Below are 26265 nucleotides of genomic sequence, written 5' to 3' on the forward strand. Positions count from 1 at the left end.
AATTAAAAAAAATCACATATTAAACCAGAAACTTGTCTATGGCCACAAATGTATGAAAACACAGCAGATCTAGGCAGGGGAAAAAAAGCATAAAATTCCAAGGTAAACACTTCTATTTAAAAGAAAATACAAACACACTGTCAGAAATGTTTGGCTTTCAAATAACATGATTTTCCTTTCTAAAGCTATGAAAAATAATGTACAATATATCTGGAGAACAACTTCAGATAAAGGTTAGTGTGCCTTAAATAGATATTTCACCAAGACAGCCTTTACTGAAAGACGTCAATTAGGAAGAGACGGAAAAACTTAAATTGTAAGAGTCAGTGTGTGTTTGTGTGCTCACACAAGTTTTAACATTGTTGCTACATAATAAATACAAGCTTTTAAGAGAATTGAGGGTGCAGAGCAACTGCAGCCTATACAGGCCAGTCTACTAAATAAAACAGGAGCCAACACTTCAGAAAACAGTAGAGAAGTAACCAAGATCCCCAAAATTGAGAAATACTCTAGAAAATGTGGGTGCTTGTTTCTACAACTTGTGCTGGTGACAACAGAGAGAACACAGGTCACTTGCTTTTAAGTGCTAATATAAACAAGCTGCTATTTCATCTCTATGAAGGATAGGCCTGTCTGAAAAGACTGCAGGGATTTCAGCCAGACCTTTGAAAAAGTGTTTGATTAAAAGAGTGAGAAAGTTTTCATGAGCTTTGGTCCAAAATATGACTTGATTCATAATGCTGATGATTCTTTTTTTTTGGGGGGGGGGGGGAAAAACAAACACTATGCAAGCAATATGGGAAGTTGAGTCACGGCAACTGGACTTCTTTTCTTGTTGGTTTTGCTGCTTCCAAACAACTTCCAGACAACTCTACCTAGATGACCAGAATTTTCATCAATGTATGCAAGCCGTGAAAGTATTCAAATCTGGTTCCATGTTCTTGCTTTGATATTAACTAAGTAAAAGTAGGCATATGGCTGCGTATTGGTTTTGGTCTATCTGCAGTGATGCATTTCTCATTATAGGAATTATTTATATGCTGAGGATGGAGTGAACCCTATCAAGGACAGCCAGGCTCTGCAAAAGAAAGCCATTAGTGGCTTGATCAATACAAACATTATTTTTACTTGCTAAAGATAAAAGGGACAGACGTGCTTTCTTCCCAGGAAATTCAATGTTTGTTTTTGCCAGGCGGTGGAAAACTAAATCTTTGTCCTTCTGATCTCTCCTGGATGCCGAGGTATATAGGACACCAAAAAGCTACTTCTGCAATTTCTGCCTGTTTTTCTTTTCTTTTATCTGTTCTTTTCTTCTTTTCCTTCTTTTTCTTTTTCTTTGGGGGGGGGGAGAATGTATATCTGTGTGTATGTGGAATTCCAGTTATATTGTGTCCAGTAATCATGCTCAATTTAAGCTACTACATTTACACATATCATATTAATATCTTGCCCAGGACAAAACATAATTTGAAATGTGGCATTAACGCTTCTCACAGTAGAACACTCTCCACGGAAGCTCTTCATCCTCCCTCGTTTCTTCTCCAGCTTTGTCTGCTGCATTTTTGTGCAAACAATACATTACGTAAAGAGAAACATTCATTTTTATTTACATGAACATTCTTCTGAACAGGTATCAGAGTCCTTCACCTTGCTTTTCACAGTTGTAAATAGCAAATGATGTACAATACTCTAATCAGTTGCCATGGATACCATGTAAAGCTCAGCAGGGTTGTTTATGAACATGTCCAGTTATAAGAACTCCACATAGTTCTCAGGAATCAATCCTATTTTCCCATTCAAGGTTCCTTCCAACCAGCCAGGTTCTTGAGATGGATGAACTGGAAAGATATATGCAGGTTATTAAACTTGTAAATCTTTTAAAACAAAATTGGGTTTTTTCCCCAATATATATGTCAGTGGGCAAAGAAAGAAGAAGGGATAGAGACGCAACACCATTTTGTCATGCCTGGGGACTTTATACACTGGGGTCTACAATCCAGTTCAATCCTGTGGGGATGTGTTCTCTCTCAGCTCTCAAAAAGGCATGGATATTCTGGTGATTTGCATTTGCAAATCTGCATCCATCTGCACTTTTAATTCACACATGACGCTGACCTGCCTTTCAGAATGACCCCAGAGGCCAAAGCATACCTAAGAGGCATGCAAGCTTACAGCAGTTTCCCAGATGTTATGATGTTTGTCTACCAGTGGAATGCTCCATCTACTGGCTGGTTTCAGAATCTCAAAATCAAGCCATAGCTAAGCTGATAGTGAAGAGCCACAGTTTCTCATTTCAAATTCTCAGTTGAATCCACCAATTCTAGCTGTAACATGAATTCATCGGTGCTATTATAGTCTAAGGAGCAGTTTGTTTTCCATAGGAGACATTTGTTTCAGCTCACCTCACCTCACCTCACCTCTCTGCATGTGTGTTTCTTCATTACATTTTTACCTGAAACGAGGACAAAACAACATGTACAACTGATCTCCCCCCACACACACACACACTTCACAACACTGTAGGCTTTTCCCTTACCTTAACAGAATTATGTCCTAGAATTGGTGGATGCACAGCTTATACCCAATTTTCCCTCATTTCTCATCATTGCTACTCAGAGGAATTCCTGTTCAAGGTGAATGCCCTATCAGCAAGCTAGCAATCTAAAAGGGCAAGCAAGTCAAGGGATTATAGACACAGGTTTATTAATATATTGCCATATCCTTATGCTCCCCTCACACCCAGAGTTTTATTTATTTATTTTTATAATGAATTTGCTTTCCCTAGGAAAGTTAGTGCTATAAAAAGGTAACACATAAGAAGAGAGAGTGGATGGGTGGGGAAGGAAAATGTTAGCATTTTATTGATTTTCTGTAGAAGAGAACATAACGTTATTGGTGTTAAGTCATAACCAGAAAGGGTTAGATGCTGTGGGGAACAGCTTCTGGGAATGGCTGCAAAGGATACTTGGCAACTGACTCACAAGCTCTCATCTTACTGTGACAAAAACATAGAAATGCCTAAGAAAGAATGGCTTTGAGAATGATCATTTGATTGGAAAAGGTTAAGGGAACACAAAAGGATTGCAATTTCATCTAAACTGATCTTGTTAAGACTTGAGAAATAAACAGGCAGTGATCTGCAACAGCTCATGGATTCTCCTTGTTAATTGCCGCATGATTGTGGAACTTCCTCCGATTGATTTGCTATGCTTTTTCTCTTTCTATCTTCAGATGCATGATGAAAATATACAAACACATGTTTTGCTCTGAACTGAATCTGTGGGTATAGCTAGAGTAAGGCTGGGTGGAGAAGGAGATGGGACAAGGTCTTCTCTCTTTCTATTGCTCAATGTTTTGTTGATTTATAGCCACATTTTTCAGGTAAGGAATGGAAGCGGAAGAGATTTCACTCATTTCTATTTATCACTTGCAATCAGGCATTAATGTCTTTCTTTCATTTTACAGCTGAACCACAAATGTATTAAATATTAAAGACATGTTTCTTTTGTTCAGCATGGAGTGGAGTTTATATAATTTACAGCAGTACTTAAAAAAAAGTTTGTTCTCAACTACAGGAGGACACAGATTGAATTACAGAAAGGTCTTGATTGATGATCGGTCATTTAGTGACCACAAAACCAGAAAAAGGGACCTGTGACCTGGATTCAAAGTTTGGACAACTGTTCCCCCCCCCAATCACATGTCTGCATTTTGGGTGCTAGATACCAGGCCAATTTGTGGCTGTTTGCAGTGTCTTGTAATCACATGCTTACCACATTTTTATGGGAAAACAGGATTATTACTGATGTCTTGCCCAAAATTCTCACCAGCTCAAGGTTGACTCAGCCTTCCATCCTTCTGAGGTCAGTAAAATGAGGACCCAGATTGTTGGGGGCAATATGCCAATTCTATAAATGGCTTAGAGAGGGCTGTAAAGCACCGTGAAGTGGTACATAAGTCTAAAGTGCAATTGCTATTGCTATCTCTTCTGTTTAATTTCTTCAAGGATTAATTTGGTCACTCCACACAGCTTACAACCTAAATTTTGAAGATGAAGAGACCAAAGAAGAATAAAATTAAGAAGAATCCTTTAATCATACATAACTTTATGACTTTTGGTGGGTTTTCTTTCAGGAGGAAGTTCAGCTTGCAGCGAGAGTTCATCCTCTTCATTCATATTTCCTTTTCTGTAGCACCGAGGTTTAATTTCCTTTCCTTTCCCACTGTGGCTGTATCTTAAACTAAAATTCCACTCTGTGTTATATTTCTTCCTACAACCTCTCTTCTTTATCATCCTCCTAGTCTTTTTTTAGCTTTCTGTATTTATGTAGTTAACAAGCATTAGGAAATTATATTCCTGTTTATGAAAAACACTAATGACAACATGGTTACATAAGCCTGGCCATTCAGGAGGAGGAAGGCAAAAAGGAAGGAAATATTGTCAAGAAGCCATTGCTGTTTCTATGCAGATAATGTAAAAACCACTCTTGGGAGCGAACAGGACTCCATACAAAAGTCTCTTGCTGACCTGCTCTTAAAGAAACTTCCTATAGTTGTCTTTCATAAAGCCCTTCCTTTACTTCCTTAAATTCTAAGAAGACATTAAACACAAGGACAGCTGGGAAACATCAATCAAGACATCAAGAGAAACACCCTTGGAAAGATGTGGAAAGTAATGGAGCCGTCTGTTTCTCAGGGTAACCTTAGATTAAACTCTCTAAACCTAAGGCAAACAATATACATTAGCACAAGAAACTAATTACACTATGACACCTCAGTCTGAATTGTTATTCAGAAATAACAGATTATGAGTTGGTATTCAATAAAAATAGAGATCGGGTGTTGATGAGTTGGCAACTATACCTAGTATTTTGTAAATTAAAAACACTGTTTATTCTTGATAAATTAGCCTGGATTTCTCTTTCAAAAATCTTTTGAATACTTCCAACTTTCAAGAGTCAGAGAAGTCAATAAAGGCCAATCCTTAACCTTCTGAAAGAACTATTTCTTCTCTTTACAGATAATGCTTCCTGAAACATCTACACTTAATTTTAAAATCGTGCATATTCTGCTATCCTGAGTAGTTTGAGATTTATAAAGCCAGAAGATACATGGGCTGGGAAAGCACTTTAAAAACCTTTGGTGCTTGCTTATCTTAAATAGCAATATCATTTAGACTTGTATACTGCTCCATAGTGCTTTACAGCATTCTCTGAGCAGTTTACAAATGTCAGCATACGGTCCCCAGCAATCTGGCTCCTCATTTTACTGACCTTGGAAGAATGGGAGGCTGAGTCAACCTTGAGCCAGTGAGAATTGAACTGCTGGCAGTCAGCAGAATGAGCCTGCAATACTGCATTCTAACCATTGCACCATTGCAGTAGTTAAATACTTCAGTAAGGTTCAAAGAGAAGAGCATTGGCTTCAATAATCAATAGATTTGTCCTCATATTCAAGTGATCCTGAGATCAGATTGGCAGCATTTAGAAGAAGGTAGCAAGATTATGGGGACAGGATTCTTCAGGCAATATTATGGTCTAAGCAAATGCAGAAATCAAAAAGTGAAAAGGTGAAAAAAGTAAGGCTCTACATTTAGGCAAGAAAAACCAAACGTACAGGTATAGTATAGGGGGTACCTTGCTCAATAGTAGTAAATGTGAGAGGGATCTCTGAGTCCTAGTGGACAATCACTTAAATATGAGCCAGCAGTACCCAAAACAGGCAACACAGTACTAGGCCGCATTAACAGAGGGATAGAATCAAGATCACGTGAAGTATTAATACCACTTTACAATGCCTTGGTAAGGCCACACCTGGAATACTGCATCCAGTTTTGGTCACCATGATGTAAAAAAGATTCTGAGACTCTGGAAAGAGTACAGAGAAGAGCAACAAAGCTGATTAGAGGTCTGGAAGCTAAAACATATAAGGAACGGCTGCTGGAATTGGGTATGTCTAGTTTAATGAAGAGAAGGACTAGGGGTGACATGATAGCAGTGTTCCAATATCTCAGGGGCTGCCACAAAGAAGAGGCAGTCAAGCTATTCTCCAAAGCGCCCAAAGACAGGGCAAGAAGCAATGGATGGAAACTAATCAAGGAGAGAAGCAACCTAGAACTAAGGAGAAACTTCCTGACAGTTAGAACAATTAACCAATGGAACAACCTGCCTCTAGAAGCTGTGAATGCTCCAACACTGGAAGTTTTTAAGAAGAGACTGGACAGCCATTTGTCTGAGATGGTATAGGGTTTCCTGCCTGAGCAGGGGGTTGGACTAAATGACCTCCAAGGTCCCTTCCAACTTTACTATTATGATTATGATTAGCCCAAATGAAAGTCTTTCTGACAAGTCATACTTGTCATACTGGAATTACATAAAAGGCTGCGATCCATCTTGAGAGATACTCGAACTGCTGTCACCAGAAGTGGCGGCCAAGAAACTTCAAGTTGGAGATTAGGGAGTGGAATGTAATTTCTCTCATCTTCTTTACACAAGCAGCTACTTAGAGTAGGTCTTGTATGGTTATGTCATAATGTCTCTTGGGCTCAAAGAAATTCTGAACTGTAGGCTAATCAGGAAAGAAGATACAAAGGGTGTCTTGTATTATTGCCTCTTTATAATTATTTATAATTATGCAATGCATAATTATATACAATAAATATACACTGTAAATATACAATGTATAATTGTGGCAATAACACAATGATTTGATTTCAATCACTTTAACAGTTAATGAATAGAGGCAAGGTGAGGAGGGTTTTCTTTTAATGAAACAAAAGATAACGTGTCCATTGAGGATAGAATTCTGTTTCTTGAATCACATTTTGAACCCAGGAGTGAATCAGGATCAATTACCCTAATCTGTTAACGGTATCTCACTTCCAGTCAATGAAGGAAGCAAACATTCTCTTCAGAGTCTTAACATTTATGAAGACTCCAATCATAATCCCACCCTCTCCCCAATGTATTTTTTAGACTTTTCTATATACACACCCACACATATACACATACATATCTATTAATTTGCAGAAACGTCTAACAAATACATCGGGGAGAGGGTGGGATTACCATGTATAGATATAGATTCTGACAAGATTACTTCTAATCTGCATGTTTTCCCTATTTTCCATCCTAATCTGTACCTTGTTGATATTTCATTCTATCTGATGTATGTATAAAAGCAAAGAAAATGAGGAAAAATCCCACGCTCAAAAGAACCCTTTTCAGAATGAGAACTGAATTGTGTAAATATTAAATATTTTGTTTCAATATTGAACCTAGTTTATTTTCCGTTCTTTTTAGAGGTAGCCAAGTACTTCTTACAGCTAACCAAGCAAAACAAAGGAGCACTTCTTTCTGAGATTTAGACATTGATCTATATACGAGTGAAACAAAGAAACAGTATTCGTATCTTATAAAACCATCTTAAAATATTAACAAGAGGAAAATCATGTGACCACTCAAGGAATAACATATAAGACCTTCTCTCTCCCTCTGTGTGTGTTTGTATGTAGGTGTGTTGTGTATGTGTATCTGTACCGAGTATATTTCACAAATGTGGAGAGTCTTCCAAAAAACTATATACAGAGAAGGACCTTTATTGCATCTGAGGTGGAGATGCCTGAGAGCCACATGCTTTCAAATCCATCTCCTTTTTCCTTGGTTCCTAGTGTGTCCCTTTGGGAATTGTGTGCTGCTGTGGGGAAACTGAGGGAAGGGGTCAGACCAAAGACAAAATCATGAATCTTACATTGCTGCAAATTCAGCTCTGTCTTCATGAATCGCTGGCGATAGCTCTGACCTCTACTAGCTGCTAATTTCTCACAGGATTCACTTGACTTTCTTGACCAAAAACGCTTGCATTGCAAGCAAGAGATATATGTTTCCTCCCATGCTCTCTCTCTGGATGTCTACCTCTATCCCAATATGAGCAGTGCGGCCCCCATGTATGCCTTCCTTCCACAAAGGTACATCTAGGATGGGAAATTGTGCAGAAAATCCCAGCCGTGTTATACCAGAGAACTCGAGGCTATACTAAAAAGCAGTTGTGCATCCTATAGGTTGTCCACCACTTCTTTTTAAACATTCCCTCATGGCTGAGGCTGTTGGTTGTGAGACCATTTGCGGTGGGCTCCATTTCATTGGCAGGGTTTTTAAACTAAGGCTGGAAGGCTAATTGTTTTGGCTGCTGTAATTTTATCCTACATTATATGGATCCGGCATTCAAGAGAGGGTTGGATTTTATGTCCTTCACAAATCTATAATTCTGTGAACACTGTTAAATGTAACTTGCGTTATGATCTAGTGGTGTTGGAAAAGATCCTCTAAAAATATGCATTTGGCTGGAGTATCCAAATGTTCAGACCCAGAAAGGAGATGCTGCAAATTCTGGGTCTCCACTTCTCTATACCAGGGGTAGGCAACCTTGGCTCTTTTATGACTTGTGGACTTCAACTCCCAGAATTCCTGAGCCAGCATGGCTCAGCTTGGAAACTCTCCCTTTCGCCTCAGCATGGCTGGCTCAGGAATTCTGGGAGTTGAAGTCCACGAGTCATAAAAGAGCCAAGGTTGCCTGCCCCTGCTCTATACTGAATGCTCCCCATCATCCCTAGAAGCTTTCTTTCTAGTGAGTTCAACTCAGCATTTATCCTTATAAAAGAAACCTAACTATCAGTAACAAAAATTCAGACTGAAAATAGTGTCAGAAAGCAAGAAAGTACTTTTTTTTCTTTATCACCAGTTCTAATAGGGTCAAATCTTAGGTTACCTTACTTGAAGTCAAACACAAGGTTTTAGCACACGGGGCCCATCTTCCATCCCTTAAAATCACTTGTCATTCCTCTGAAGGGAATAACCCTACTCTGGATACTCACCATTATCAAATATGGTCCCTGCAGTGAAGGACAGCTCTGAATGATGCTCTGCTTTACAAGCATACAAGGCTCTAGCTTTGCGGCATGGAGAACTGTGAAAACAGTAATAATTGTAAACATCAGAATGAAGATAAGCTGATACATATTTAGGTGTGCAGGCACAAACATTTCTCAATATTTCTTCTGGCAAATATTTGAAATGTATGTCCAATGTACCAACTAGCAAAACGCAGAGCTGAAGGGGAAAAAACCAGTCAGAGTAGAGAAAAATGAAGAACATTTGAGATAACAAGCGAAAACTTAAAGAGGCAATACTTCCTCTTCAAACCATATTTCACCATTCTGTAAATCCTGCTTAGGCTTATCTGCAGTGCGGGCGCACGCGCGCGCACACACACACACACACACACACACTGTTGCCCAACAGAATGAGCAATAGCACCTCAGAGAATGTCCAAAATATGTGAAAGGCAAATTAGAGACAGAATACCAGGAATGCAAACTCTACAAAGCCAACTATTATTTGTTCTTTGCAGTAGGAATTGCTGATAAAAATATATATTAGTCAGTGGCTTGACTGAAACTAATGCAGATAAAAACTGGTACAAACAGCTTCGCAATGCTGCAACAGTCTTGAATTGAAGATTTGGTAAACACAGGGGGGGGTTAGTCATTTCTTGAATTACATTATCTTAATCACTAATTCATCTGCTGTAGACTTTTAACTGCAACCCTTAACTGAAGCAGTTATAATTTGATGAAATAGAAGCCAGTAAAGCTGTCCAGTGATCCATAGGTTGACTATTTATTTAATAAAGTCTCAGTTCTCAATACATCATCTAATAATACAAAACTTATAAAAACAGCACAAAAACAACATATAATAGTACCAGTAGAAAACAATGCACATATAGGATAAAAATCAGAAGTACCAGCAATAATTCTGTAGTGGTAAGTAGCGTGTGTGTTTTAGAAACAACCATCAGTAATAAAAACAAAAACAAAACCAGGCAGTTGAGAAATAGACCACAGACTAGTACTTGGCAGAATAGCCATGAAGGCCTTAGAAAAGATACTCAGGGGCTGTCAGGACCCACTTCAAGCCCACATCTTAAGAAAGCAGAACTCTTGGAAACAATTTCTTCCAAGCAGGAACTTTTATTAAGAGTAGGTGACAGTAGGCATAATAGACAGGATCTGAGATTTCCCACGCAACGCAGTAGATTATTGTGTCCCCAAGTGGGATCCCACCCCATAGATCGACCCCCCCGATGTGGGATAGCCAATCCCAAAGTGTTAAGTCCATTGTGGGAACTGGGGAGATACCATTGGTTTATCTCCAGCTCACGCAGCGAGGGTCGGGGACTTCTTCACACCTTTCTCTGAAGTGTAGACATAAACCAAGCACTGAAGTTAGATTCCTTATCTCCTCCTTTGTTCTTAATTGACAGTTTAAAAGATAGAGTTCAGAGAGAGAGATAAGCAGAAACAGGATTCAGACCCAATAAACAAAATAAGGGGTTACATTGTAGCGAAGGGAGGAAGTGAAAGCAATAGCCCTGCAGGCACATCCCCCCTCCCCCTTGGAAGCATGGCAAAATCCAGGAGAGGTGGGATGAAATAGAAATGAAATGAAATAAAATAGGAATGGGTTTTGACAGCGGCCTTGATGCGCCTTTACCTGCAAAGACCAGAATAGTGTAAGCAATGTAAGCAATTTTTACCTGTACATTCTATGTAAATTAAAGTTGGACTTTGATGAAACAGGATAGAAAGAGTATTGGTGCTTGGCAAGTCTGGTGTTAGAATAGGTTAGAATTCTTGACTGGCCAAGTGTGATTGGACACACAAGGAATTTGTCTCCAGTACATAAGCGCTCAGTGTGCATACAAACAACAGGATGAGATAGTAGGAAAGATGAGATGATGAAAAGGATAATAGCAATACAGCCTACTGCATGGGTAAATATCTTTAGGCTAAGACAGTGCTGTGGGAATTAGGTATTCATCAGAGTGATGGCACAGAGGGAAAACTATCTGTCTAGTTGTTTTGGCATGCAATGCTCTATAGCGGCATCCTGAGGGGAGAAGTTGAAACAGTTTATGTCCAGGATGTGAGGGGTCTGTTAGATATTTTTCCAGCCCTCCTTCTGGTTCATGCAGTATACAGGTCCTCAAGGGAAGGCAGGCTGGTTGCAAGTGGTTGTTGTTTTTTTTGGACAAAATTGTTGGAGAAGACTCTTGAGAACACCATGGATAGAACAAACAAAGGGATAATTTGGGGGGGGGGAAACAACCCTGTGCAGAGTTCTTACTTGAGGCACAAATAATCAGGCCCAAATTATTCTGCTTTGGACATATAATGCAAAAACCCAGCACTCTGGAGAAGGCTCTGGTGCTGGTAAAAATGGAAGGAAAGAGAAGAAGGGAAAGACCAGCAGCAATGTGGGATGACCTAAGTTACAGTGGTGATGGGTGCATCAATGGAAGAATTGAAGGACCAGGTTGGGGAGAGGATAGAGGAACTCTATATACTGTATACAATTCCTAAAAATGACCACTGACTTGCTAGCACATAGTCAAGCAATTCTAATAATAAGGCAATATATAAAGGCAATATATAAATCATAAAATCACATTAAAGATCTAAAACATTAAAGTAAATCTTAACAGGTCTGGGTGAATAAAAAGCTCTTCATTGCATACATAGAAATACTATATGGCAGGCCTTAAAATAATGTCTGGGAAGTGCATTTCCAAGATGGAATGGTACCCCTTAAAAAATCTTTCCTTGGGAAGTGCATAAATGTCCCTGGATGAGGATAGCTGGAATGGCCCTCAAGGGAAGATCTTAGAGATTTTGGAGACAAATATGAAAAGATGTGGTCCTTCGTCAAGTGGGCCCCAAACAACTTATTGCAATATATGCTATTACCAGCATTAGGAATTGGAACTCCAATGCCATAAAATAATGCATCCATAAATCTAACTGTACAGCTACTGTTTTGAACTAATAAATTAAAAAAGCATTACTAGAAAACACTTAACAAATCCATGATAAAAAATAGGAAAAAAACCCCAAAATTAACTTTATAGACAAGGGAACATTCAGTATTTGTTTTACTACATCCCCCACAACTGGAAACATCAGGTGCAAAAACTGATGTCATGCTTTTTTTTTGTTCAGATAGTGAAAATTCCAGTAGTCTTCTGCTCAAAGCTGAGTGCCTAATCTATATGTTCGTTGATTAGTACCAATTTTGCCAATAGGAAACTTGCATCAAGAGAAGTTTTGAAGAACAATTTTTTTCTCTCTGCTTTTTTCCTTATTCTTGGAGCCCTACGAAAACTAGACTTTTCAGTTATGTCAAGGAAGACCAACTCAGTATTTGAGGCAGGAGCCCACAAACAAAATGTTTCAGTTTAGATTCTTGCACTACGAAGGATGCTCGACTGGACTCAGTAGCTTGATGACTCCTAATCATAGGATCCTAAGATGAAACGTTTAGACCTGCCTTCCTGTTCCTTTAGAATGGGTCCTAAGCCTCTCTTGAACAGTATTTTTGTTGACCAAGAGAAGAGAGAAAAGATTGTTTTCTCTTTTCTAAAAAAAACCCAAACAAACTTGAACTGTAATCTATGGATTACAAAAGAAGATGAGTTGGCAGTTCAGGCACAATTATTCTGATTGATCCCATGATGTCATAGAGGCTTAAAAAAAGATGAATGGGCTGTTACTCCTAGTTTCCATGGATTGGTGATACTACATCCCTTTGTCTATTTTTCTCTAGGAATTTCTTTAATTAGTTTTAGTTCTTTGCTTACTTACCCTCCCTCTCCCCCCTCGCCTTGTAAAAAAGCCATATGCATTAGTGATTGTGGCATGGAGACTGTGCTTTTTTTTTTTGGCTAATGGAAAATATGGTATTTAAATTTGAGCTCCTTTACAGTCTTTGGAAATCCTCTGCTGAGAAATGTGTAAAGACAAAACCAGATGACCTGGACAACAGTATAATTAATATCAGAAAATACCAGGCCAGCTTTATCCTGAACCAAATTGAGAAGATCTGCAACAGATGTTTTTTAAATCGTCCAACAATGCCGGCCTCTTAACTTTAGTAAACTGAACCTCAATTGTTCTATCAAGAGCTTTAAATAAAGGAAAGCAAAGATGATGGCATGGTTAAATAAAAGGAAACATCTTCTGGAAAAATTATTCACATGCGCAGTATGCTATCTTCCCACTCGTACAGAGGAATATGAATAGTATTATAAGAGTGTCTTGCTTGAGATGATATTTAACAGTGGCTCTTGGATACACACTCACGGTTTTCCTGGATAAGGCTCGAGATGCATATTTTCCTATGAAATGCATTTGTGCATGCAAGCAACATCTGTGGAATAGGTAAGTGTGGGGGATTAATTCTTCCTACTCTTAATGAAGTCTTAATGATGATACTACTCTAAAGCTTCTGCTTTCAGTGGCATGAAATTCCTCAGTGAAGGTAATTGGTAATTTTTTCCCCCTTGCAAATAGAGGCTTCAGAGGAGAAATGTTCATCAAGCCTGGGGTACCTAAAGGTGCTTTTTCAAGAGGCAACTGGACTTGGTTTTTTTCTTTGAAGACGTTTCACTTCTCATCCAAAAAGCTTCTTCAGCTCTGACGATGATGGGGAATGGAAGGATTTATATTCCTTGCAGACAGCTGGTCATTTGCATTCTTTTAGAGAGTCGTTGAGGCCACTTGGAGGTTTATCTGTATCCTCAGGGTCACCCGAGTAGTGCAAATGGGTGTGGATCCTTCTTGGAACTGCTGAAAGAACTACGTAGTAGACTGGAGATAGATGATGATAGATGATGTCGTACCCTTCCCACTCTACGTCAAAACTGAACAGCCCTCTGAGGGACCCCGAGGACACCTCCAAGTGGCCTCAAATCTCTAAAAGAATGCAAACTTCCATTCTTTTTTCGCAAGAATCCTGATAATGATCACGATCTTTGACAGTGCAAATTTTATTTGCACTTCAAAGAACATGCCAAAGAGCAAAAGCATATTTAATCCAAGTTTATATTGGCTTTTTGAAGCAGATTATCAGGATTACGGTGAACCAAGCATTTTCTGCAATTAATTGTTCTGCAATTCAGATGATTTCTTTTTTTAAAAAAATCCATTTCTCCATGGGGGCTTTAAAGTGTACAAGATGTTACATTTAACAATTGCATTTTCCATTGACTTAACAGAAACCTTATGTTTTTAAAGCACACAATCATTTGTGCACAGCCTGCCAACGGAGGGGGAAAAATTGACTGAATGCAGGAGTGGAAAGCTGCAGCAAAATTATAGCAGGTGGGCACTCTGGGATTCCAAGGCCAAGGAATGGTGGAAAAGAAACCTATTCAGAACTGCTCCACAACTAGAACCAGTTCCACCCTCTTTCTATCTTATTCTTGCAGCATTTTTTGGAAGCGTCAAAGTCAGGGACAAAATTTCACAAGGAACCATTTCTTTGTTGTGGAAAGTTGCATTGGGAAAAAAATAATTATTCAGAAAGGAGCAGAAAATATCCTTTCACAAAATGTAGCACCTGAAATCAAAACGAAAAGCGATGGACACAATCTGCAAATATTTCCAATGCAAGTTACCTTCTTTCCCCCCCAAAAAAAAGTGACATAAAGAGGAGACATTATGAACCTTCAAGCATCAAGTGCCTTGCCATTTTTCCCTCTATTCCCCATACTTGGCTTTACAATTCAAAATTTTACTGGAGTCGCACCAATAGGTAGTTCAACTGGTTTGCTTAGCTTTGCAAAAGAAGAGAAAGCCACGAAGACAGTCAGATCAATTTAATCAGGAAGCTTGTTGAACCCTCAACAGAGCAGGTCCAAAGACAAGGAAGCAGTGAGGGTGGGCAGGATACAGCCAGGCCCCTTCTCTCCAGGAAAATGTGTAACTTTTTAGAAGATGGGAAGGAACCCAGGAAAACGCAGGCAAGCAGAGAGCATTCTCTGATAATTAAAACAAGTTGAAATAGCGGCATTGCCAAAATAGCCTTCGATTCATGGTCCAATTTGGGCTTCCTTCCTTTTGCGGCATCTCAGCGCTAGGCAACTTCAGTGTCCTTCTCTTGTGCTGGTCTGCCCTTCAGAGCTCCACTTGGATGTTCAAGGAGAGAAAAGAGCCCTGTATCTTTTGAATCCGTCCTTTGTTTTAATTTTTGCCTTTAAGCATGGCATGTGGCCAAGAAAGCACTCAGTCGAGTTTTGGCCATGTGACCTTGTACAGACAAGAGCTGTGAATGTGCCTTTCCCCACCTCCCCATTCCTACATCAGAATAAAAGCATAACAGCTATTACATATGGGAACAGAAGGCTTGATTTTTTTTATTAAAAAGTTTTACAAATACATTTTAAACATAAAAAACATCCTCTCCCTCCCTCCCCCCCCCCGACTTCCCAGATCAAATACAGGGTATTGACCCTAACAATCTTAAACTAAAATATGCAAACTAACTATAATAACACTTTAAACCCTATCGCACTTTAACTCTCCTTAAAAATAACTAAATAATAACAAATCTTCTAAATCTAATACTCATTCAAATGCTAAATGAGACTTTTTGGTCCCATATTTATTCTAGATATAATCGATCCTTCTTCTCCATTCCAAAATATATCTTTGCTGCGAATGGTCCTTCAAATATGCTAAGATTTTCGCCATTTCTGCCAGGTTCGAAACTTTTAAAGTTCATTACACTATAAATGTCTATTCTTCTACAGTAAACAAATCTTCCTTCTTCCAATATTGCTCCACCAAAAGTCTTGCTGCAATCATTAAACTCAAAATCAATTCAGTCTATGGTGATGCCCAAGAAAAATAGTTATAGAAAGGACCTCATCTTTTACCTAAAAAACCTATACAAATTCCACCAAATTTTAATCCAAAAAGCACAGATCCACCATACATAGTAATACATCACAACCACATCCCCAACATTTAAACTAACAATTTAAATACATACATACTAATTTTAAGATCTACTTGCCATTTACAAAACACTCTATAAATATTCCCTCCCAAATTTTGTGTCTATATAGGTTTACATTCCTAATCCAAATTTCCCCAGATGTCCATCATTAATAGCTCTTAGATATTCTGGGCCCACCTTGTCATACAATCTTTAACAAATTCCATTTATGAATCTATGTCCATCAATACATTATATAACCTTCATATCTACGCTTAATTTTAATCTCTACTGTTGTCGTTGCTGTTCCTTACAGCTAAGTGCAGCTCTTATTCTTTGAGTCTTTAATTCTTCCGATAACACCAAAGATTGCACAACTTTCAAAATATGCTGTGTTTCTTGTAACTGTCGGTCTCCTTCTTCCTTCCCTTTTTTAACTTCTGAAGATGGCGGTAGGTCTGTTTTCAATACGTTAGAATAAAAATCACGTGCCTTCAAGACTGTATTAAGACGATATCTGACTCCAGCATAATTCACCACAATCCCCATTGGTATCTCCCATCTGAACTGAAGCTGTTGTTTTTTTAATTCATCTGCCAAAAAGGCAAAATCTTTTCTTCTTCTCAGAATTCTTGAAGGAATCTCTTTCAAGATCAAAACCTCCTGTTTAGCCACTTTGAATCTTTTATTGTAAAAAATTTGAATAATCTCATTTCTGATCTTTTTATTTATAAAATACACAACCACATCTCTTGGCAGTTTCCTTTGCCTGACAACCCACAAATTAACATGGAATACTTTATTTATCTTCCCAAAAAATTCTTCGGGTTGAAACCCCAAAATAGGCACCAGAGCATCCACCAATATCTCTTCCAGATTTTCCTGCGGCTTCTCCTTTAAACCTCTTATCCTCAAGGCAAACTCCATATCTCTATATTGCATCATCAACATTTCATCATCAATGTTATTCATTTTTTCCTCAATTTCACCCATTTTAGCCTCCATCATCAAGTTATTTTGTTTTACTTCTTCCACACGTTCATCCAGATTCTCAATACAGCCTGAAAGCGCCTGAAATGCCAGCAAAATATCCTCCCGTATTTTCTTATTTTTCTCTTCAATGTTCTGCCACCTGCTCAAATATTTTTTCAGACTGAGTTTTTAAAGCATCTTTTAAAGCATACGGTAAGTCTTTTAAAGTCAGTACCTGTGCAGCAACTTCAAAGGGTGACTTCAAAGACTGCATTCCAAACTGCTGAACAGGCAATACCCCCGCACTTTTAAAAACATATCTAGACAATTTGGAAGCCATTTTTGCAACAAGTTAACTTTTGTTACTCACTTTCACTTTTCTAGTCCATTTGCTACTTTATGGTTTGACTGTTAAATAACCAAGTCTTATAAATCACATTTATGCAGCTCCAAATTTTAATTAATTCTGTTAAGGTTTTAAAAATCCAGTTTACAAATTCCTCCTCAGTATCCAGGCAATCACTTTCACTTTAGAGAAAAACACTTTCACTTCTTGTTACAAAAAAGTCACTCAGACACCATCTTCCCCTTCTCTTAGAACAATCGTTGAAACATGAAGAAAGTTAAAATTCCGGAGTTAAAGCCTTGTACTTGCTGTTTATATGACTCCCGCATCAGCTCTGCCTGCTTCAATCATTCAGGATGACAACCAGATCCGGCAGGGAATGGATTCAGCGTCTTGTTCTGCTTAAAGCAGAAGAGTCCTCTGATCCGCGGGGGAACTCTCACCCTTCAAGCCGCAAAACAAATGTCCTGGGGCTCTAGGGTAGCTTTACCCCTACCTGGAAGCTCCCCCTCCCCTCTTCGCCCAAGGAGAAGGGTTTTCGGGCCGTGGAACAGCTGATTGTCGGCTGTTCCGCGGCTTAAACGGAGACAGAGGGCTGGCGGTCGATTTTGACTGTCCGCGCCGCTGAAGCGCCACCCGGAAGTCCCAAAGCTTGATGTTGATAAATGGTTTATTTATAAACTGAGTCACTTGAATATATGCATGGCCTCTCGGCGCAACTTTCATGAACTAATCAATCTACCCAGCATAATCAATCAGCATCCCAGGGAAATAGGGTTTATAATCAGATTGCAGAGAAATTCAGATTGGAGCCCATGATTTATGTTAACCCTGATGCTTAATGCTCATCGTGTTCATCATACAATGATCCAAAGAAAAATCACATACACAGGTTGTTGTGGTTGTTGTTGTTTAAAAAAGACTGTTCCACTTTTTACAATCAGTGGCAAGTCCTAGAGCTTGCCCTATACTCAGACTTAATCCAGAGCATATTAAAAGAACTTTAATTACGTAGATGCAAACTGCATTTCGCACAGGCTCAGAGAAAGTGGAATGATGGATGGAGAATGTAAAGAAGCACAGCTCTCAGAGGCTCTTTTCCCAAGGTGGCTGTGAAGGGCTAAACATATAGGAAGTCAATAGATAAAGCAATAATCAAATAGAAGATAATGACTCCCCCCATTTTAGATGGAGTACTGCTTCATACTAGCACTTTAACCCTAGCCCTTTTTCGGTAGAAGGTATCTGCATTTTCAGTTCAAAGCTAAATACTATATCTTAGCTGCCTGAACATATCTGATTAAAACTCAACCTGCTTTCAAGTTCAAAATGAAGCCAGAAGTAAGTAATACTGAATAACAAGCTTACATCCAGGGACATATCTTAATCTTCAGTTTAGTCTGCATTTCGTATTAGCGGCTCATTGTGGTTTATGATGGAGTTTTAATCAGAAACAGGCTCTATTTCTTTCTCTCCTTTTCACTTTTTGGTAGAAGAATAAATGTGATCTCTCCTGGGACTTGGCACTGCAACAGGCAACACAAAATCCCACCAAATTGCCCTTCACAACTGTCTCACTTAAGAACAGAAATGTTGGGGCTCAGTTGTGCTCATAGTTCGGGGAATAGCTGCAGTTGCCAGCCAATTCTGTTGGACCATTCATTATCAGGTTGTTTTGCCACATGTTAACCAATCCTCAATGTCACATCCTTGATGTATGTTGTTAAAGGATTTGGCAATGAGTGGACATAAGATATTTCAACTCCAAAACAGCAGTTCATCGTCTTGCTGCTGGCCAATTCTTGATCTTCCTCCACCATTTCTACTGTGATTACGAGTTCTTTCATTTCAGCTTCCTTTTTATTCTCTCCTTTAATCAACCTACATTCTTGTATTTTTGGAGGGTTATTCGCTAGCTGCAGCCAGAACTGCACTGTTGTTTCTTTGTCAGGGGTTGACTGGTTCATTGCAGTCTCTCTATTGAAGGATTAACAGAGATGTTTCTGATTCGACGGAAGTCGGAGGTTCTGCTTATAATGTGCAAGTCGAGCTTTGAATCTGCTGATCTACTTGCCTACAGCTATTATTTGCTGCATTATTATTATTTCCAGTGCCTCCTTAAGCTTCATCGTTTCTAGGTGATATTTCTTGATCAGGTATTTTTTGTTGTTGTTGTTTTCTTGTTCCTCAGCTTCATTTCTTTCATCTGTTCTAGCTTACTTGCATCTGACCTTATCATGCAGATCTTAATTTTCCAGCTTGATCTTCGTTTTTTGGTGGTACACTGCCTGGATTTTTTTTCTTGTTTTTTGATTTTGCATTCCAGGTATTCAGTTATAATTGCAGCTGTGCTGTACATTAGTTGGTTTGTTTCTTGTGGTGAGCTGGTGCTTATATTTGTTATTATGGCATTGGCATCTTTTAATACTTGTACTAGCTGTTTGTTTGGAACACGCTTCAAGGCAGGCAGTCATATTCTGCTGGTTTTGTAATCTAGATGCATTACAAAGTATGAGTGGTTTTGAGGTGGGCCTCCTGATAGAGGAACAGGGTAACTGATGCACAAGATAGATCTCTGCAAAAGGTTCTCCTTGGTAGTGCTGCTATCTGCTATACCCTCCCTCTCATCAACACTGCCTGGGACCAACTATGGAAAAAGAAGGAGAACCACTGTGTGCCCCTCTCTTCTAGTCCCTATTGGCAGTCCAGAAGGAAAAATGAGCAATGGTACCAAAAGCGATAGTGGGTGAAAATAGTTGCACCATCCTTGTCCCAGCTCTGCCAATGGCCATCTGGATTTGCCAAACTTCAAAAATATACCAGAGTACTGTGTGTTTCTATCACAAAAAGTGGTTGCTTTGAAACTGATGCAAATGTTTCCAACAGGATCAATATTTCTAGGTATGAATCAATGTACACCGATTCAGACCTCTTAATTAAGCAAATGCTTCGTTATCACAGACAGTACTGTATAAAGGTAAAGGTAAAGGTTCCCCCGCACATGCATGCTAGTCGTTTCCGACTCTAGGGGCCGGTGCTCACCTCCGTTTCAAAGCCGAAGAGCCAGCGCTTGTCCGAGGACGTCTCCGTGGTCATGTGGCCAGCATGACTAGACGCCAAAGGCGCACAGAACGCTGTTACCTTCCCACCGGAGTGGTCCCTATTTTTCTACTTGCATTTTTATGTGCTTTCAAACTGCTAGGTTGGCAGAAGCTGGGACGAGTAACAGGTGCTCACTCTGCTACACGGCACTCGGGATTCGACCCGCCAAACTGCCGACCTTCTGATCGACAAGCTCAGCATCCTAACCCAGTGAGCCACCGCGTCCCTTTAGTACTGTATAGATTAACTAATTTTTGGTTTGTTTTTTTTAGTTACTGATGTATTTTTTGGTTAGCTTTTTTCAAACTTTCGCAAATAGTCTTACGGACCCAGCTAAGGACCATTTTCTCTTGTCAACTATTCTGAACAGTTGATTTGGGGAAAGGAGTAGTGTATTTTTGTATACAGTATTTTGCACAGAATCATCCAGAACTATGATTATGAGGGTGCAAAAGGACAGCCGTGGAATTTCACAACAAAGGCAATGAATGCTATTTCTGACATAAGTGAACCAATTCCTTTGGAAAGATAAGGTAACTAAAATTCTCAAGCAATTTCTGGGCAAATATGCAAAATGAACTAATAGCTGAAAATATCAAAAACACAATGAACTTGCTTGGCTTTATCAAATCAATGTATTCTATTTAACCAAACCTGCTTGAATTTAAAAGGTCGACTTGCTTTTTTTAATATGAACAATACATCATGTTATAATTTCCCATTTTATATGTGTGGGGGTACAAACATTTTCAAGTCTTGCATGGCACAAGTAGTTTCCACTCACAAATTCCTGAAGCTATTTTCACCAATGTATCTAAAGAGAAGAGCAGAAAACCAGACTGGCAGCCTAGGGCCATACTTTTAAAAATGCCTTAATTTTTATCTATTACACTTCCTTTCTAGGGAGTGGTAATGAAAACTTACCTGTTGACGAATAAGTATCAAAATTCAAACATTTGACGAAAGTAAAACAGAAACAGCTACTGCAATTCTCTTCAGCTTCAGCTGGCATAACTGGAACTTTTAAGGAGGCATACCAACATTACTCAAGTCATTACAGCCCCAGTGAAGAAGGGGTGTCATGCAATATTAAAATTTCCCTCTTTTGAAGCTGTGAAGACTGCAAACCAAGAAAAGGTTAGCCCTAATGCAGAGCTTTGGGAAGGCAGCGGTAAAAAGCAGATCAACTTAAATTGTAAAAGCAGCAGCCCAGCAGCAGCAAAGGAATCAAAGAAAGCAAGACCACAAATGGGCCACAGACCTGATGGGGGATGAATCGCTGGACGTGGAGGAGGTGGGCATAGGGCTGGATGGTGCAGAGAACATGGGCCAGGACGGTGAAAGGGGTGACGTTGGACTTGGATTCTGAGGGCTGCAAGACAGAACCAAACAACTTATCAAGACACAGAAAAGCACAGCACAAACAAACACCCCCTTTGAAAGCATGACTCAGCAATAATGAGTGCCCCCCCCAAAAAAAATCTGTGGAAGTAAAAAAAAAATCCCCAAATGGAAAAATGGGGAGATTATTTAAAGGCTGGCATTTTGTTTCATTGGAATCTTCCTGTCTCACCCTCAGACCTACACCCAAACAAGCCTTCCCAGCGTTCCATTCTCCTGTTATACTCTAAGACAAGGATGGGCAACTATGGCCCCTTTATGACCTGAGGACTTAAATCCCATAATTTCAGAGCCAGCATAATGGGCTCAGGAATTCTGGGAGTTGAAGTCCACAGGTCATAAAGGGGCTGCAGTTGCCCATCCCTGCTTTAAGAAGATGCAAGGAGATCCCAAGACCCATGATCATCTCATTTTACACTGTAACTCATGCTTTCCCCTCTGCTCCCCCTGCCCACCTCTTTTATTTCAAATTTCCCTCACTGATTACCAGAAAATGCTGGTCCTATTTTTATACAATTAGTAACCTTTGCAAGAACCTGCTATGGTAGTATGTTCAGGAAAAAAAGGGACTATTCTCTGGGTCACAATGCATAGCATGTGAAAATGATTTCCTGTTTACATTTGTGAGTAAATGAGCCTTGCATGCTGGAAACCCAGAGGGATTTGTTTTTACTAAACAAATAAGTTGGCAGGTGACTCTGCTAGTCTAAGTGCTAGTCTAAGACAAGAACAGACAGCTTGCTTCCAATCAAATTCGACCACCACCAGAATACAAATTAAAGACAACCCCCCCTATGCATTTGCTAGATTGAGAAATAACTGAGATGAAAAGCTAAAAACTCCATAGAGGGTTTTTTCCCCCCTATGCAGACAGATTCACAGATATAAGCTGCGGTACATATTCATAAACCACATTGATTTAGCTAATGGAAAGCATACTAGTTTTACTGTAATTCTTTTCAAGTCCTTAAAAAATATCAGCTGAGAAATGCATACAGAGACAAGCTGTGCCAAGAGAAGACCAGGATTGTTTCATGTGCTCAGGACATAAATAAGATTTTGTAGATATGAGCGCTTAGAAGTTCAAGTAGTTTCCCCCCTACTTAAATATAAGAAATAGTTTGGAAATGTGATCCTTCACATGCAATAGGATCTTCAGTCTAGGCTTTAGGGCTGTTTCAGTAATATGCTGCCACAATGAGTAGTGGATTAAATGAAATCCTAACAAGTTCCATGGCTTGTTTGGACTGGAGTGAAACTACAAAACTCGCTTTGCTCCTTCAGCATGAATTACTCATGGCATGCTTTCCTGGAAGGGGGGGAATGGGGGGGGGCTGAAAACCTGGAAGGACTTGCACATGTCAAATTTCAAATCAATTACAAAAATTCTCAAAGAGAAACAGGACATGTGTGTTAACACACAGCCTTTCAGCTCCATATTATCTGCCCTAATGGCGCAGATTAACCAAGTGTCCAGCCCATTTGCAGCCCTATGGAGAGATGGAAAAGAAAATTATCTCGGGGTCTTCTGCTTGTGAAATACGTATCTAAGCCTTTTCCCATGCTGAGGAGCACAATAACCTTGCCAAAGCCAAACTATTTTAACACCTGAGGCAAAAAAATAAAATAAAAAAAATCCTGCAAGCTGCTCTCCCTTGGGGGGTGGGGGTGGAGGGAGAATACAGTAGTTAAGAAATTAAACTAAGAATTGACTTCCTGCTTGAAGCTACCACACTGTTCTGTGCAACAGCTGAGCTGTACAGCTACAGTCTTATCCCCTGGCACAATGACTGGAAGATACAGGAATTTGAAACATGGAAAACCCATCCGTTCCTATTTCCGCGGTCTTTAACCGTGCACATTAAAATGTTTGCCATTACATTATTAAAGACGTGCTTGCTTGCTTTACTGTCTGCTACCTCATCTAGAAGAAAAATGCCAGCATATCATGCTGTGACTTTTTTTTGCATGTAAGTTTTATTTAAGTTCTTGATTTTATCACACAAAGTAGAATCTGATTATAGGAACTGCTGACAGACCGATTAAAACGTTGCAAAAGAAGGAACGCTTCACTTCCTTGGTTATACCTACAATCATTCATTCACAGCTGCAACAAACACAGAATATACAAACGGGACTGAACTTAGATAATTTTACAACATTCCTGTATACGTGGGTTTTAACAACAAAAAACTAAGGAACCTGCGAAGCATGTTGAGACTATTGACTATCAACTTGGATTTTCCACCTTATGTTCAGGCTTAGACATCCTAGAAACAGACTTGTTAAATCTGAGAAATTAGAATGCCACTGCCAATTTCTCTGCAGAGTTTTTGAGCTCCTTTTTCAAGATTGCGGCTGTGGCATATGCTAAAGTCAGAGGAATCTGATTCCATTTCCAAAGGGAAAATACATTTTTCAAATACCAGAATGATCACCAGATCAAAGCTAACATTGTAATAGTTAATTCTATGTATGCTGAGTTAGCTGTTGGAGAGCTACAGTATGAGATGTCAGCTCAGCAAAAGATAATTCATTCAATGATTTAAGGTGCATATATATTGCTTCATAGCAGTGATTTGGCATAAGTTTATTTTAAAAAATTAAAATGACTCAAATAGAAATTTACAAATGCTGCACATTCCATGTTAACTGAGGCCAGAAACTGCAGTTGAGTTTCTTATCGCTGTTCTTGGTTTGGCCTGCATTCAAACATTTTGCTATGAAAGCAATATGTAAATATGTGCCCAGAGCTGAGCTATTCAGTTCTGAATAATATTTAACCCGCTAAATTCTTATCTGAGACAAATCAACAGTTACAGAAAAATACTCTTCATACCATTAAGCTCTTTGCTCTATTTAGCACCTTGGATTTTGCACACCCTCATTATCTGTGTATACACAATGCACATCCAGACACGTCCATGATACTTTCTAGTAGACTTCTTCTCCATGGAAAAATCACAACAAACAACAATTATATAATGCTTTCCAATTGGACACAGTATGAATTGCTTCTTACTATATGGTACCAACTATCTCCATATCATGAGAAATAATCCATATGTACAAAGGAAATTAAGCTAAGGAAATTAAGCCCTGTCAAGTTATTTGCTCCTAGATCACTATCATTCACTGCAACCTCAATTTTACAAAATGATTTCTGCACAAAATTAGTACATGGGGGCCATTTTAGATAGCCCTGAGCTGAAAGCTGGCATATGTATATGCAGGGGTTTGATGTTATTTCTTTTGGAAATTTTCACTCCTCCTTACCCTCAACAGTCCTCTGCTTCATTTACTGATTTTTTAAATATGATATTTACTAATATTTACTAATATTTTTAATATTGATCCAGATAACTTTATTTCTGATGGAACAACATTATCTCTGATCCAGTGCAATGCAGTGCAGTGTAGTATAATCCAATCAAGATTGCTAGCACTGATGATGTTACCTAGTTTGGGAATGAAATGTCTGCAAGAAAATAACTAAGCTCACAGTCCACCAAGGACCCCTCATTTCAACTGTGAGCTACAAATATTCTCCTTTAGTGGTACCAATCCAGTCCAGTACAATCCAGTCCAGTCCAGTCAAGTTCAGTCCAATCCAATCCAATCCAAGGTCATTAAATCAAGTGAACGAAAAGACTCCTTCCAAAATAAAAGTAACTAATACATTAGATTTGCTAATGATATCTTTCAATAATTTCACTACACATCCTACTTTTGAAGCAAATACAAAGTTCAGAGTGTATTTGGCCAAGCCACAACTTTATGTTATTTACTACTGATAGCTGGTATTGGAAGAAAAAATTGAAAATGATAACTGAACACTGGAAACTATTAAAATATGATAACCGTTGGGGCTAGATACCAAGCAATTTTAGATGAAATAACAATAGCTTTCTGAATAATAGAATTGCTTACAAACAATAACTGCCCTCTTTTCACTAAATAAAAAAAATATCCTGGATATCTTTTAAAATATACTTTATAGGAACCAGAAGACAACATGATGCCTATGTTTTATATTGGATTTCTGTGTCTTCCTGTGCAATTCAAGGAAATGGACAGTTTGAAAGTTGCTGTTGGCTTCTTTCCAGGTTTCTTGTGGGAAAATATCTTCATCATAAAAAAGGAGTTCATAATTTGGCACCAGAAGAGCATTCTTGTCCAGATTAGAACAGTTTTTAATATAAGTCATAGTTTATGGGCAAACTTGTTTTAAGTAGGGGGGGGTGTCTATTCAAGACAGATTGTAACCTCTAGTTCAGAGGAATATAGCATGAACATCAAAGAAAGCAATGGAGGGGCAGATAAAAAATGAAAACTAGGACTGAGTGAATTTTGCAAGCCAAACTTTTTAAAAATGAAAGAATGGATTTAGGAGAGCACGCTGACAGAAGCAGCAAACTCCTGCAAGGGCCCACATCTGTCTCTATACAGTACATGCTTCCTTTTCCTTCATGAAGGTGAAATTGAAAGCCATCCCTTAGTCTCTTTTAGAGCAGTTTTACAAAGCAATGATTGCTCAAAATAGGGTGTCCCATCGGTGATCCATAGTCCTCTGAAACTTTCCCCATGTTCAACAGCCATGGTCTGCTC

General features: G+C 38.9%; 1 protein-coding gene across 2 annotated transcripts in view; it reads right to left on the reverse strand.

Annotated features, from left to right (window-relative positions):
• Nucleotides 1-1261: 1261 nt before the first annotated feature.
• Nucleotides 1262-26265, reverse strand: part of ARHGAP26 (Rho GTPase activating protein 26) — a 282090-nt gene continuing 257086 nt past the window's right edge. For both annotated transcript variants that reach the window (XM_081317345.1, XM_081317346.1), the window contains 3 exons: nucleotides 21518-21628; nucleotides 8873-8964; nucleotides 1262-1838 (listed from right to left, as the gene is read on the reverse strand). In XM_081317345.1, coding sequence (XP_081173471.1) covers nucleotides 1750-1838; nucleotides 8873-8964; nucleotides 21518-21628 — 292 coding nt within the window. In that variant the 3' untranslated portion in view covers nucleotides 1262-1749. The remainder of the gene's footprint in view (nucleotides 1839-8872; nucleotides 8965-21517; nucleotides 21629-26265) is intronic.

The sequence above is a fragment of the Vipera berus genome (genome assembly GCF_964194415.1).
Source record: "Vipera berus genome assembly, chromosome: 2".
Classification (NCBI taxonomy): Eukaryota; Metazoa; Chordata; class Lepidosauria; order Squamata; family Viperidae; genus Vipera; species Vipera berus.